Raw genomic sequence first — 15,788 nt, 5'->3', positions numbered from 1 at the left:
ATGATTGTGCTAGGGAAACCAGTGAAGCTTGTTCTTATAGCAATGCTTACATTTGAGCTTTGTAAGCATTTATGCATTCTGTTTGCCCTTCTTTAAAGGGAACAGATCTGAAATACGGTTTTGGGGTTTTTTTTCCCTTTAAGAATATTGTAAGTTCAAATATAGAAACTGCTGTTAGGCAAACTTTGAAGGATAACATATAAGGAGTGTCTCATGCAGCTGTGTATGTTAAAGATAGCATAATATAAAAGAGATTTCTGATTCATCTTATCGAGTAATATTGTTTGACAGTATTTCCTTACTTAGACCTTCTGGGCTGAATGATGTTATTTAGAAACTTTGAATTCTGAGTTGGGAGCAGAAATGTCAATGCTTGATTTTTAAAGTATCCTAGATATTGGCTGCTGAATGAAGGTGGGGGTGATGGGGACACAACAACACGACTTTTCCCATGAAAATGAAACTTTTTCACTTGTTTCTGAGGTGTTTGAGTTTGGGGCTTTTTTTTTTTTCCAAATAAAAACTGGGTGTGTTTGGTTTGGGCTTTTTAAGCTCTCTAAGAGAACTGAAGTTACAGAAGTAATACTCAGAAAATACACTTTTGTAATGCTTTTGGACTATCCCAGGAAAAGTCAAATCCTTTTAAAAAGTACACTTTTAAAAGCAGGTTTAGAAACCAGGTGATGTAAGAATCTTGTATCTTTACCTTAACTTGGGCAAAAACAACTCTCACCACTGAATGTTTATAGTGTAAGTAGAAGTCACTTTACTGCAGACTTCTGCAGTAATTGGTATAGAACGTCCTCAGCGAATATTTTACATTTTGTAAATTAACATTTACATTAATTTTCTACTTTGAATTTTATATTTGTAATATTTTATGGTTTTCTTTTTATTTGTTCCTCTATTATCCAACTAAGAATTTTCTGTGTTAGATCTTTCAGCAAGTCAATGTTTCATGTAGCATTTGGACATAAAACTTACTATAAAGAATGCAATATTCACACTCTTTAGGTGTTCATGCAAGAGAATATTCAAGCAGCAAGATTCTATTCATATTTTTTGTATAGATTGTGATTTGTTTACTTTAGAGTAAGTGGATTTTTTTTTTCTTACCCTTTGAGACTAACTTTTTTTTTTTTTTGGCTGATGCTGAGTGTGTTTTAGAGAATAAATTAGACATTCCTGGACAAAGCCGAAAACCTACAGCATTAGAAATAATTTTTGTATCACAAGGATTATGCTGGGTACAAATTTACAAATAAACATTGGTGAAAAAAGCAGATGAAATATACTGTGTATGGCAGTAATACATTTTCGTTGTTAATAGGAGATAGTTGTAGTTTTGCATTAACTTGGTATGAATATAGCACATACTATGCAAGCAAATGGTGGTAAAAACTTGAAAGATGTATCCCCAGGGCTCTAGTCTCTTCTCTGTTTACTTCAGAGCGTCATTCTGTAAATGTTTTAAATAGTCCTTGGAACAGGACTAGATCCAGAATGTCTTCAGGTGAGTGCCCTACTTGGTTTGGCTTGTATTCCTTAGTGTTTCCTTGAAATTTTTTTGGCACCAAGGGACTGCTTCAACTTGGATATAGTCTCGTGACTAAAAAACCTACACCACAGTTACAGAATTATTGTAGACGAGAAGAAACCGCTATTAAATGTTGCTGGCTGTTCATTCCCAACCTTGTGCCGTTCTGAATAAAGTTCTTTAAATGATAGAACAAGGGATTAGTTTTAGCTGTGCAGTTCACTGTCTGTTCATATGAATGTGCATTAAAGTAAGGACATCAAGTTGTGGATTTTGCTGTTAAAATTATCAAGATTGATGGCCATAAAACTGGACTTTTCAGTATTATTTTAGTAGAACAGGTAAGCTTGGGCACTGTGCTGCTATGTCCAGCTTCTGTAACCTATTCTAAAGCCACAGGAAGCAGGACTTGTTTCCTGTGTTTATGCCTCCATATTCCGATTCAGGAAGTTCTTACAGTTTCTTGTTCTATCAATTTTCAAAATAACACAGTGGTTAAAGATAGAACATCTTATCAGGTGTCTTTGTTACTGTGCTGGTTTTGGCTGGGATAGAGTTAAATTTCTTCATAGTAGCTGGTATGGGGCTATGTTTTGGATTTTTGCTGAAAACGGTGTTGATAATGCCAGATGTTTTTGCTACTGCTGAGCAGAGCTTACAGAGTCAGGGCCCTTTCTGCTCTTCACCCCGTCCCATCAGCAAGTAGGCTGGGGGTGCACAAGAAGTTGGGAGGGGACACAGCTGGGACAGCTGACCCCAACTGACCACAGGGGTATTCCAGACCATAGGACGTCATGCTCAGTGTATAAAGCTGGGGGAAGAAGGAGGAAAGGGGGGATGTTCAGAGAGATGGCATTTGTCTTCCCAAGCGTTACGTGTGATGGAGCCCTGCTTTCCTGGAGATTTCTGAACACCTGCCTGCTGATGGGAGGTAGTGAATAAATTCCTTGTTTTGCTTTGCTTGTGTGCACAGCTTTTGCTTTAGCTGTTAAACTGTCCTTATCTCAGCCCACAAGTTTTCTCACTTTTACCCTTCTTCTCTCCCCCATCCCACTGTGAGGGAGGTGAGTGAGCGGCTGCGTGGTGTTTGGTTGCCGGCTGGGATTAAACCATGACAGTTACTCACAGTGACTGAGCAGGACTAGTTTGGGCTTTTTTCTGCTTCCCTGTTAGCTAGTTTCAGTTGACTTCTGTCCACAAATTTTGAACACATGTACATACAACTCAAATGTTTTCAATTTAAAATCTTCAAGTAGATGTGTTTTTTTTCCTTTTATATTTTTAGATGGTCCTGTACTGCTTTTCTTTTATTGAAGAACTTGATATTCTTCTTGCTGTTGAAATACTTAAAATGATATAATTACTTCATTATTCTGGCTTACTCCCATAATAACGTTGACATTGATCTTGTCAGATCTCATGTACTTCCAATACAAATGAAGACTAGGAGACTTTAGCACAGCAAGAAGTAGCATTGATGGTTTAGGGAGGAGAACTTTTTCCCCCGAGTTAGCATACAGTGGGAGGGAATTTAAGCTACTTCAAGTGTGTTCTGCCTCATGCGAGCTTAACTCTGTTATTTTGCTAATTCATAGAACCATAGAATGCTTTGGATTGGAAGAGACCTTAAAGATCTTCTAGTTCCAACTCCCCTGCCATGGGTAGGGACACCTTCCACTAGACCAGGTTGCTCAAAGCCCCATCCAGCCTGGCCTTGAACACTTCCAGGGATGGGGCATCCACCACCTCTCTGGACAACCTGTTGCAGTGCCTCACTACCCTCACAGTGGACAATATCTCCCTCATATCTAATCTAAATCTACCCTCTTTGAGTTTAAAGCCATTCCTCTTGTCCTTTCAGTACACGACCTTGTTAGAAGTCCCTCCCCATCTTTCCTGTAGGCCCCCTTTAGGTACTGGAAGGCTGCTATAAGGTCTTCCCAGAGCCTTCTCTTCTCCAGGCTGAACAACCCCAACTCTCTCAGCCTGTCTTCATAGGAGGGGTGCTCCAGCCCTCTGATCATCTTCATGGCCCCCCTCTGGACTCACTCCAGCACATCCATGTCTTTCTTCTGTTGGGGGCTCCAGAGCTGAATGCATTACTTGAGGTGGGGTCTCATGAGAGCAGAGTAGAGGGGCAGAATCACCACCTTTGACCTGCTGGTTACATTTCTTTTGATGCAGCCCAGGATACGGTTAGCTTTCTGGGCTGCAAACACACATGGCTGGGTCATGCTGAGCTTCTCATCAACCAACACCCCCAAGCCTTCTCCACAGGGCTGCTCTCAATCCATTCTCTGCCCAGCCTGTATTTGTGCTTGGGATTGCCTCGACCCATGTGTGCGGGACCTTGCACTTGGCCTTGTTGAACTTCATGAGATTTGCACAGGCCCACCTCTCAAGCCTGTCAAGGTCCCTCTGGATGGCATCCCTTCCCTCCAGTGTGTCGACCACACCACACAGCTTGGTGTTGTTGGCAAACTTGCTGAGGGTGCACTCAGTCCCGCTGTCTGTGTTGCCGACAAAGATGTTAAACAGCGCTGGTCCCAATACCAACCCCAGAGGAACACCACTTGTCCCTGGTCTCCGCTTAGATGTCGAGTTGTTGACCGCAAGTCTTTGAGTGCTACCATCCAGCCAATTCCTTATCCACTGAATGTCAATCCATCAAATCCATGTCTCTCCAATTTAGGGACAAGGATGTCAGGCGCCACAGTGTCAAATGCTTTGCACAAGTCCAGGTAGGTGACATCAGTTGGTCTTCCCTTATCCACCAGCACTGTAACTCCCTTGTAGAAGGCCACCAAATTTGTCAGGGACGATTTGCCCTTAGTGAAGCCGTGTTGGCTGTCACCATTCACTTCCTCATTTTCCATGTGCCTTAACATAATTTCCAGGAGGATCTGCTCCATGATCTTGCCAGGCACAGAGCTGAGACTGACTTGCCTGTAGTTGCCCAGGTCTTCCTTTTTTTCCCTTTTTAAAAATGGGGGTTATGTTTCTCCTTTTCCAGTCTGTGGGGACTTCCCTGAACTGCCATGACTTTTCAAATATGATGGATGGTGGCTTAGCCACTTCATCTGCCAGTTCCCTCAGGACCTGCAGATGTATCTCATCAGGTCCCATGGACTTGTGTACCTTCAGGATCCTAGGATGGTCTTGAACCTGATCTTGTCCTACACTGGGTGGTTCTTCATTCTCCCAGTCCCTGCCTTTGCCTTCTGTGACGTGGGTGGTGTAGCTGGAGCACTTGCCAGTGAAGACCGAGGCAAAAAAGTCATTGAATACCTCAGCCTTCTCCATATCAGAGGTAACCAGGTCTCCTGTTTCCTTCCGGAGGAGGGCCCACATTTCCTCTAGTCTTCCTTTTATCACCAACGTACCTATAGAAGCTTTTCTTATTGCCTTTGATGTCCCTGGCCAGATCTATCAGGGCTTTGGCTTTCCCAAGCTGATTCCTGGCTGCTCAGACAGTTTCTTGGTATTCCTCCCAGGCTGCCTGTTCTTGCTTCCACCCTCAGTAGGCTTCCTTTTTGTGTTTGAGTTTGTCCAGGACCTCCTTGTTAATCCATGCAGGCCTCCTAGCATTTTTGCATTTCCTATTTGTTGGGATGCGTTGCTCATGAGCTTGGAGGAGGTGATCCCTGAATATTAAGCGGCTTTCTTGGGCTCCTCTTTCCTCCATGGCTGTATCCCATGGTACTCTGCCAAGCAGATTCCTGAAGAGGCTGTCCTGAATATGGTATTGAGCTTGCTGTGTGCCCTCCTCGCTGCCCTAAGGATCTTGAACTCACCATTTCATGGTCACTGCAGCCAAGGCTGCCCTTGACTCACATTCCCCACCAGCCCCTCCTTGTTGGTGAGAACAAGGTCCAGCATAGCACCTTGGCTCCTTGGAGAAGCAAGTTATCATCAATGCATTCCAGGAACCTCCTGGATTGCTTATACTCTGCCGTGTTGTCCCTCCAACAGGTACCGGGGTGATTGAAGTCCCCCCTGAGGATGACCAGGGCTTGTGAAGGTTAGGCTGCTCATATCTGTCTGTAGAGGGCCTCATCTGCCGAGTCTTCCTGGTTGGGTGGCCTGTAACAGATCCCCACTACATTGTCACCTGTCCCTGCCCTCCCTTTAATCCTACCCATAAGGTCTCAGTTGGCTTCTCATCCGTCCCCAGGTGGAGCTCCATGTAGTCCAGCTGGTCATTGACATGGAGGGTGACAGCCCCTCCTCATCTCTCCTGCTTGTCCTTCCTAATGAGCCTGTATCCTTCCACTCCAACACTCCAGTCATAGCAGCCATCCCACTGTGTCTCCATGATGCCAGTAAGATCATAGCCCTGCAGGTATGCGCAGTTTATCGTAGCTAAATTATCCTTTTTTTTTTTTTTTTTTTTTATTCCCTTCAGATTGCAGGGTAATAACAGTATGGCTAACAGTGGCAGGCAATGTTGTTTTGCTTGTGCTTACTTTTAAAGTTACAAATGCGTATGTACTTCTTCTTTTGCAGTTCAAAGGGTTTTTGAGAATGCTTTTTGATCTTGATGAGATGATTGTACTTTAGGGCAGGTCTTTCATGAAGATACACAAACCAAAATTGTAGTTGAGAGTATATGTTGTTTCACAGCTCTTCCAGATCAAGCTGCAACCGTAAGTATGAATCCCCTTGCTTCTTGCAGTGGGGTAGCTAACCTAATATCACTGTCATGAAGTGTGTAGCAAAGGACATACGCTTATTTGTGAATATTAGTCCTGTACTTGTTTCTTGTTAACAGCCTTCTCAAATAAGGTTGGTTTTCTTTCCCCAATTTCTTCCTGGTGATGTGGTAAAGGTATTTTATATGTTTTCAAAGTTGTATTTATGATTTGGAAAAAAAACCAAAATACGTGGAACAGTAAACGAAGAGGGGGCACTGCTGATGTAAAGTGATTTATAAAACTGAAGTGGCTGGGCTTAGATACAGGAATTGACTTTAGCTTTTATTATGCAAAAGCTTTGGGGTTTTTTTTCCTGGTCCCTTCTAGTCTTGAGCAATTATGGCTGTGACCAGGGCTCATTTTAACAAAGCAAACACTTGTGTTTCCACTTGTGTTGCTATATGTAAGTAGAGAAACATGCCTGAGACCATTTCAACAAAATACTGTAGTCGTGATAAAGAATTTTGTATCAAAGGATTTTTTTTCATGTTACCGACTAGCATGTTACTCAGTGGAATATAAAAACAGAAGCTAGATATATTGAAGTATTAAAGGGGAGCTTCATCTATAAGCTGGAGTGGGGGAGTCAGGGATGACACACATTTCCCTATGTTATCTCCCGTTTCCCCTGCTCTCATATACCTAAGCTGTTAGTTCATACAAAAGCTTCACTTATGTTAGCAGTACCCAGAGTTTCCAAATGCTTTCTACCAGTGGCTGGGGAATATTGTGTATTATGCTACTGTTCTTCAAAAAAGAAATAATTCTTTATTATGGAACCGAACAATGATAATTCAACTTAACCACGCTGTCCTTCAGGACTCCCCCTGTTCCTTTGGAAAAACTGAGACAAAGCTCTATCTCTGACTACTTTCTATGAAGTGGGATTACTTCTGCATGAATCTGCAAGAGTAGTGACCATGTGATTCAATGTATTGCCTTCTCTTTATTTTACAAGATATACCCGAGATGGAAAACTAGAGAGAAGTGGTTTCATCTCTTTTGTCAGAGCTTCCCATAGTTATTTAATACTAGTTAAGTTAGAATATAAATCAGTGTTTAGACATGTCCCAAATTATAATATTTAACTTAAAAATGTGAATGTACCACAAAGAGCTACAATGTTTTATTAATTGAAAACTATGTTAAATAAAATTTCATCATGGTACAAAAATAAATTAATACTTTAAAATTTTACTGCTTTATTTGTAATCTCTCAAAGCAGTTATTTTTCATAACCATTAGTGGTTAATATTTTCTATTAGATCTCATATCATACTTTTGTTAGTTTTTTGTTCCCTACTGCATATTTGCAAAACTTAACCAACTTTACTGTTATATAGAAAAGCAAGGACATTTCTATGCAATAGGATGATAATTAGCTTTTCCTCATGAATTTCTAATGAATAATTAAATTTGAAAGCATCGTCATTTTTACGTATTTCTCATTTTGAGATTGATGCTAAAATGAATATAGAGCATCTAGGAATTTTGAGGAAAACTTAACTTTTGCAAATACTGTTTTGTTGACTCGGGTATGTATCTGATTTGAAGGGGGGAAGTATTCAAAATGTCTTAGATTTGATGCACTATGTTTGTGTTGCACTCCAGCAATATTTTTCTATATCATCGGGCCTTAATGAGTTTCCCTGGGCAAGGTAGATTTGATTTTTTTTTTTCTCTTTTTTCTTTTTTTCCTTTTCTTTTTTACCTTGATCATTCCTGACAGATAGCAAACACTTAAAAAAACCCCTGAGTGATGAGGACTTCATAGCCTTAGTAGGAAAGTGTTTTCCAGTGTGTAATTGTCATCAAGTCGTGAATGGTTGATTTGTTCATCAATTAGAATATCTTTCTGGAAACTGGTGGCTAACCTGATAAGGGTCCCTTTGTCCGTTAGTCCATAACAGAGTCATTAGCAATTATTTGTAATACGTCTGCCAGTTCCTTAAATAGACAACCTTATCAGAATCTGTTGATTTGAAAATACTGATGTTCTTGTGTAGTTACTGTTCTTTCCCTGCTGATTAGGATAAAGTTCCTTTTGCATGCGTATATGTAAAGCTTTAACTGGCCATAGGGACTTTCTGGTTGGAAAGAAAAGTGGAAAGTGCGATACTTATGCCTGTGCTCTAGAAAATCAATCTTTTTCTTTCTTGAAGTAAAGCTAAAAGAGCTTTATTTTTTTAAATTTGTTTTTAAAGCTATTTTAAATGGTATTCTGTCAGAACATAAATGGAACTGTATTCTGAAACATATTTGCGTAAATCCAAATGCCTAGAATGAACTTTGCTGTGCAAAGTACAGCTCCTTTCGAATTTCTTTGGTACTTTGATAAACACACATCTTTAAGTTGAAAAGTGCCTATAAATTTAAAATTAACATTTTCTGCTGAAAAGAGTATGACATTTAACATTTAGTGGAAATAAAATCAAGTAATGTCCTTTTCTTAGAATAAATTTCCTCTTCTTGCTTTATATTGTTACTGTATCTAATACTGTTTCTTTCTCTTCTCATAGTAGGCTGTGCTGGAACGAAAATGCAATGAAAGAAACACTGGATGAATGAATGAAAAGCCCTGCTTTGCAATCCCTCAGCATGGCAGGACTGCAGCTCATGACCCCTGCTTCCTCCCCAATGGGTCCATTTTTTGGACTACCATGGCAACAAGAAGCAATTCATGATAACATTTACACACCAAGAAAATATCAGGTACTAGTGATAATACTAATACAGTAATGTAATGAAAAAGTAAAATTAAATCTATTAACTTAACAGAAAAACAACCAGAGCAGCTAGAGAACCTTCAGTGTTGCACACAGTCTAGGCATGTCTCTCAGCTCCACCTGTTGGGAGTCTTTAACTTGGCCATGTTCTACATTTGTAATACCCTCTATTCTCTCTTCTCAGTTTGCTCTAATGAGCAGAACAACTTTTAACCAGAGTGTTCTCTTGCTGCTCTCTGCAAAATGCTGTTAGGGACAAATACAGAAAACATTACACTGTGCATATTGATTGTATGCATACAGTCACGTCTCCTTCCTCCTCTGACCTTCTGTCTCCTACATGGTGAATCTTGATTTTTGGTTCACATACTGGTCAAAGCAGCTCAGTAATGTCAGAAACCCCACTGGAGCACTCTGATTTTCATCTTGTTATGCAAACCTGTTTCTGAGTCCTAGAATTTCAATTCTCTTTGCACTGCAGAGGTGCCTGAAAGCTAGCATTTGGTCAGTCTTACCGAAAAGCTTAGATCACCTTGACATAATATACTTGATTGTTTGGCTGAATTGATGTATACAGTTAGATTTAAAAGCTCTAGCTTCTTTATTCACATAATGTATCTAGCAACAGAAGTGTCTATTAAAAAGATACAGCTAGAAAGCTACTTAAAATAGCAGCAAATTGTGATACTAAAGGATTTTAGATTTAGAAGATAGACTATATAGTTGTATTAATATTTTTGGAAAGAACGTGACAAAACATTGTTGTGAAAGAGATGTATTCTTTGGCACTGGCAAGATCTCTAGGGATACTGCTGACTTGTCTGTAGTTTATTTACCACTTGTGTTGTTTTTTTTTTTTTGTCAGCTTTTTCACTGCATTGCTGCAAGTAAGGACATTATTATTTTTTAAACCTAGGTTGAACTGCTTGAAGCAGCTTTGGATCATAATACAATAGTCTGCTTAAACACTGGCTCAGGGAAGACTTTTATTGCAGTACTACTCACTAAAGAGCTGTCCTATCAGATCAGGGGAGATTTCAACAAAAATGGAAAAAGAACTGTGTTCTTGGTCAACTCAGGTAAGAGGAAAAGTATACTATGTTCCTGAATATGCTGCTAATATTTCCATGGAATATTCCTTAATAGAAGTTGTGTGAAAGCAAATTTGGGAGAAACTTTTGCATAAAGTCTTCCAACAGCAAAGATGCTAAACTGATTAAAGAATGTGATGCCTTTCATCTTTTGTTTCTGATCCATTCAATACAACCTGTTTATCTCTGTGACATGTTCTGTTTCCTGGTATAAAATTAAGATATTGACTCTGAAGTGCAGTTTAGTTACCAATCTGTTTCCTTGCTGTGGTTTTATATGGAGACATTTGCCATGTACACTTAGTTCAACATTAGTCTAAGCTAAAGATCATGTTATGAAGCACAGTGCTAGATAATATGACAGGCATCTTGAAAATTAATGTATGAAAAGACCTTTATGTGATTGAGATTAATTTTTTTGTATTTTTTTTTCTTAAGCAAATCAAGTTGCTCAACAAGTGTCAGCTGTCAGGACACATTCAGATCTTAAAGTGGGAGAGTATTCAAGTTTAGAGATAACTGAATCGTGGACAAAAGAGAAGTGGAGTCAGGAATTCTCTAAGCATCAGGTGATGTATTAAGTGTAAACTATAAAAATAAGCAGAGTCTATAGTAAGTTAGGCTTGATCAGAAGTGATAATTTCTTCCTATTATATGTTAACTTATTTTCTAAGAGAAATTCAGTATATTGGTATTAGTTGTATATGAATTTTGAGGCAAAACATGTATAGGGCTTCTCAGGTTGTTTTAAAAAGCTGTCCTTTTAATCCTTTGTTTTCAGTCTCCCTGACTTGTGGTTCATTATGATGATGATGGCAGAAGAAATTTTGAGTGTGCATAGTGTACTTTAAATGCCATTAAAAGATGTTTAAATATTAGGTAATAAAAATAATGATGAAATTGAGTGTTCTTTGGGGATGCAGGACATTCTCTTTGGCATGCATTTTATTTCTGCCTTTTTGGGTACTCTATTTCTCTCTAGTTCTCTTTTTAGACAGAAAATCAGTAGCTTTAATGGTAACATTTTCCTTGGTGGTTCTTGGACCCTTTCTGTTACAATCTTTTTTCCATGCTGATCTAAGTATCTTGCAGTAATGCAAATATTTGTAATTTCTGGGGTTTTCTGTCCAGTATTTAATAGTGGCCTATGCTCTGAGGAACTCTGACAAGTGGAAGTGTTACTATACTTGGTGGAGTTCAAAGTTATCGTAAAAATAGTGCATAATTTTATCAAGAAACTCAACTCTTTATCTGTGATAATATACAAGAAATGAGTTTTCCTTTAAAAAGAATTGTGGTAACATCCTGCTTTTCTCTTGTAGCTGCAGGTGGTTATGAGTTTATGAAGAATTATCTTTCTTGCCAGAGGCGTGATGATGGGACACATAAGGGACACTAACTTGTTATGGACTTAATGACATTTGTTCTGTGTAGTCTGGCTGGTGTTGATATCATCTGTTTGTTGTATTACTTTTTTTTTCCTAGGCATGTGACATATAAAACCTTCAGACAGATTACTTTCTCAAGTAGAGAATGTTTTATTCTCTTTTGTCCTTACCTGGTCTATGTAGATGAATAGTAGCCGATATTTGCTAATACTGTCTAGAAAGACCTGCAGAAGGCTTTACTATTTCACCTTGACCTAAGCCAGCTTGTACTTTTCTTATACTGACACCTTTTTTTTTTTCTTTTTTTCTTTTCCTTTCAATCTAGGTTCTGGTTATGACATGTCATGTTGCTTTGACTGTTTTGAGAAATGAGTATTTATCCCTGTCAAATATTAATCTTCTGGTGTTTGATGAGTGCCATCTTGCAATCCAGGATCACCCATACCGTGAAATTATGAAGGTGGGTTTCCGTTGCATGATGTTCTAATATTTGGTTGAGGAGGAGGAGTGAGGTGGGAGGGCTGGAGAAGTGGGAACTATTTAACGCAGCTTTTGCTACGAAGGAAAAACATCAGTGGAGCCATATTTTAGCATGTTCTGGGACAGTGAAATTATTGTAATGAATTAAGACTTAAGTGATATCATAAGATAGAAAAATAGTGCGTTCACTGTATTTTGTGGTGGAGATTAAAGAAAACTTTGGCATTAACAGAAAAGAGAAGCTAAATTTATGGAATTCAGGGAATTTTGTAAATTCATTGACAAAATATATGAGTTTGGGAATGGGATGCACTATTAAGTTTTTATTAGTTTAAAATACTGATTTCTATAGATGTTTGCAGGGCTCTTTGAGGGTATTCTTGGCTCCATGTGATATTTGGCTTATACTATATGAGAAACCAGTATAATAGATGTCTTTCCAAATCTCTCTTCAAGTTTAACCAGAGCATATGTCTTTCATTTTTTTTAGATGATACTTTAGTTTTTACATGGTGTGGAAGTATTATGATACGTATGTTGTAAATGTGGCAAGGATACTCTGTGCTATGCTAACTGTTTATTTCTTTATATTTTTTCACATTGTAAGTATTTACCTTCAAAGATGATTGCTGTTAAATTGTTATTTGATTTCTACTTTAACTTCCAGTCGATAGAATAGAAAATATTCATTCAATGTTCGGTTCATTTTCCACCACCCACTATTGAAATACTAGTTTCCATGTAAGCACCTAATTTTGCAGTCTGCTAGCTTGATGGTAGATTTGCAATAGTTAAGGTATTTAATTCTGTTTTACTTCACAGATCTGTGAGGATTATCCATCATGTCCTCGAATCTTGGGATTAACAGCTTCCATTTTAAATGGGAAATGTGATCCTGCTGAGTTAGAGGAGAAGATCCAGAAACTGGAGAAAATTTTAAAGAGCAATGCTGAAACTGCAACTGACTTGGTGGTCTTAGACAGGTATGTTGTACAGTTATGGCTGTTAAATTGATGCCTACGTTTTCATTTTGGTTAAAAGAATAAACCAGCAGAAATATTTGCTCTCTTAAATTTTAGGAAAGTTTATGTGTATGTGATGCCATTACTTCTATTCGCACCGGGGAAGGAATGTTAAATTGTGTTTTGAGTAACCAGTGTTGAAGTACATCTTTCCTTGAAGTTAGGTCAAAGGCTGATTGGCCTTGGTATTCAGAGATTCACTGTAATTGTAAAAAAAAAAAAAAAAAAAAAAAAAAAAAAAAAAAAAAAAAAAAAAAAAAAAAAAAAAAAAAAAAAAAAAGCAATAAAGCAACTAACCACCACCAACCCAAACAAGCCAAAAAACCCAACCACCAACAAAAAAACCCACGCCAACACACACCCAACCAAAAAATTCATGTTACACAACATATTTCTGAACCTGTAAAATGCACTCTTATGTTTGGAGAGTAACTGGTTCATGTTCAGTGTGTGCCATAATGTTGCTATTTAATTTAGGAAAATGTTGCAACAGCCACAGTACAAGATATTCTTAATGCCAGAAAAGTTGCATGTTTTTTTTGTTTTTTTTTTCTTCCCCCTTGCCCCCCTGCCCCAAGAGTAGCCTGGGTTTAGAGGCTGATGAAAGACAGGGAGATGTGAGGGAGCAGTAAAACCAATATTGAAGTAGCAGAGCAATAGCAGAGCAAGTGGGTCTTTTCCTGTATGTTCTTACAGAATGTAGAATCCTGTGAATGATGATTTGTTGTAGAGGAAAATTAGTGTGAAATGATTCATATGCACCATGTTTACTTATACCAGCTGTACTGGTGAACTGAGTTTCAGACAAAGTCAAAGATGGTTATTTCATGTTCTGAAACGGGTGTTTTGTGGGTGTGTTTTTTAACTGCATTTTTCTGAACTTGAGTGAACCATTGCTTTTAGGAGTTTCTCACTCATAGCTCTGTCATTCAGGAAGAGTAATTACTTGTGTAAATGTGTATATATAGATCTAAACTGACACTATGTGGATTGTATTTGGCATATCAAAAGATTACAGTTTGGAAAAACAAAAGTGAAGATGGTGGTCAAGTAAATACAATCTGATTTGCCTTAGATTTTTCCAATATTTGAAATTAATATTAGTGATATTAGCCTCCTTTTTAGGGAGTGTATTAGAAGGAATGGTATTTTAGAATGAAGTATTTAGGGTGGTGGAGGTGTTTTACTTTGAAATATTTAACTGTGTAACTATTCATCATTATTCATGGTGGGGAAAGAAATGTGCTTGAATATACTTCATGTTGCTATTGTTATTTGCTGTATAACCTTAACAGGCTGAAATAGCTCTGACTTTGAGAAGCTGTGTTTAACTTGATCTTTGCCCTCAATTAAGATATACTTCTCAGCCATGTGAGATTGTTGTAGACTGTGGACCATATACTGACAAAAGTGGGTTGTATGGAAGATTATTAAAGGAATTGGATGAAGCGCTTACTTTTCTAAATGACTGCAACATATCTGTACATTCAAAAGAAAGAGATTCCACCTTAATTTCTAAGCAGGTAAGGACATTAAGCTATGTGAAAAACCTGGGGAATAGAAATCTTACTGGTGTGTTTCTTTGCCATGTATGTTACATTATTGAAACTTTCTAAGCTAGTCACCCTAGACTATCTGAGCAAAAAGACTTCTGATTTTTGTACTCACCAAGAGTGTAGGTCTTTCCATAAAAGAGTGGGGCATGAATGTCAACCATTGATTAGACCTTCATCTAGTCTGAGATTCAAATTTGCTTAAGGCAGTAAAATAGTTCTGCACCCTGATGTTGTGGGGCCTTATTTCTGAAGTCAAGAATTTGACACCTTTGTGATCTCTCATGACCTTTGAATAATTGAGTACAGAAGAGGAAATAATGCCTCAGGAAGTATTTGGAAAAACTCTACCCAGATGTATTAAAGGATGATAAAGTAAGAATTCAGGCAAAAATTCCAGCCATAGATCTACAGTTTCTACAATTTATCTTGGAGCAATATTAGACTAGTGCCACACCTTGCTGGAATAGAATTTGAGCCTCAAGCTTGCCCCTAGCTTTCCATGTGTTTGCCTCTATGTTGTCATGCGAGATGGCAGAGTAGAGGGCAGAAGGCATGGTGTATTGAGTAGGGACCTGTGACACATGGGGTTCGGGCAGCTTTTTTTTCCTCTTGGGCTTTGTGGTTTGGAATTGCCTCCTGAGGTACAACTATTTAGGTATGTAAGTCTTTGATTAACAAGAAGTCAGCAGCGAGTCACATTTCTATAATAGTCCATGAGGAAGTTGGAGTATTTCTTTACTCAGCCCAAAGTATTCCAGTTTCCTTCAACATTCTTAGAAGAAACCCAGCACTCTGACGCTGTCTAGAAAAAGATTATTTGGGCCAGAGGGAAGGATGATACGTAAGGCAGCCTATCACAGCTGCATGGAAAAAGAAACTCCCGGTTACTTTTGTGCTAAACTGAAAATGTAATAGGATAAAATATATAAAGAATGCTGGTAGCAATCCCCAAGATTTCCATAGTCCAGAAGAGTGGATTAACTGCTTCTAATGCACATAACCCTCTGTGCTTGTTTTCTGATTCAATAGCTTTCCAAGAAGATGGAGGCACCCATATTAAGAAATCAGTTTTCAGCTTGAAGAGCCTTTTGTCTTGGCACTAGAGAGCATCCAGCCTCTACGTGCAATTACGATTAGTTTAGACAAATTTTGCCCTTAATACTTACAGCTGACAAACTTCAGGGAGGATAGCGTAAAGAGGATGATAACCTGTTTTTTACTTTTTATAGAAGGGAAGAAGGAAGAGAAATTAAAGCAGCAACTGAAAACTGTATCATCCTGACTATTGTTACAG

The 15,788-nt window shown here is 38.4% G+C and overlaps 1 protein-coding gene across 4 annotated transcripts in view; it reads left to right on the top strand.

Annotated features, from left to right (window-relative positions):
• The window catches only part of DICER1 (dicer 1, ribonuclease III), a 70,277-nt gene that overhangs the window by 21,218 nt on the left and 33,271 nt on the right, over positions 1–15,788 (top strand). For 3 of the 4 annotated variants that reach the window (XM_049828762.1, XM_049828764.1, XM_049828761.1), the window contains exons 4-9: positions 8,751–8,943; positions 9,874–10,036; positions 10,487–10,617; positions 11,762–11,896; positions 12,739–12,899; positions 14,293–14,461. In XM_049828762.1, the coding sequence (XP_049684719.1) occupies positions 8,800–8,943; positions 9,874–10,036; positions 10,487–10,617; positions 11,762–11,896; positions 12,739–12,899; positions 14,293–14,461 (903 nt within the window). In that variant the 5' untranslated portion in view covers positions 8,751–8,799. The remainder of the gene's footprint in view (positions 1–8,750; positions 8,944–9,873; positions 10,037–10,486; positions 10,618–11,761; positions 11,897–12,738; positions 12,900–14,292; positions 14,462–15,788) is intronic. The other variant, XM_049828763.1, reaches the window with a different exon arrangement.

Source organism: Accipiter gentilis, chromosome 25 (assembly GCF_929443795.1).
Source record: "Accipiter gentilis chromosome 25, bAccGen1.1, whole genome shotgun sequence".
In the NCBI taxonomy this organism is placed as follows: domain Eukaryota; kingdom Metazoa; phylum Chordata; class Aves; order Accipitriformes; family Accipitridae; genus Astur; species Astur gentilis.
The sequence above is the reverse complement of the archived record's forward strand: the minus strand, read 5'-3'. Positions and strand labels throughout refer to the sequence as shown.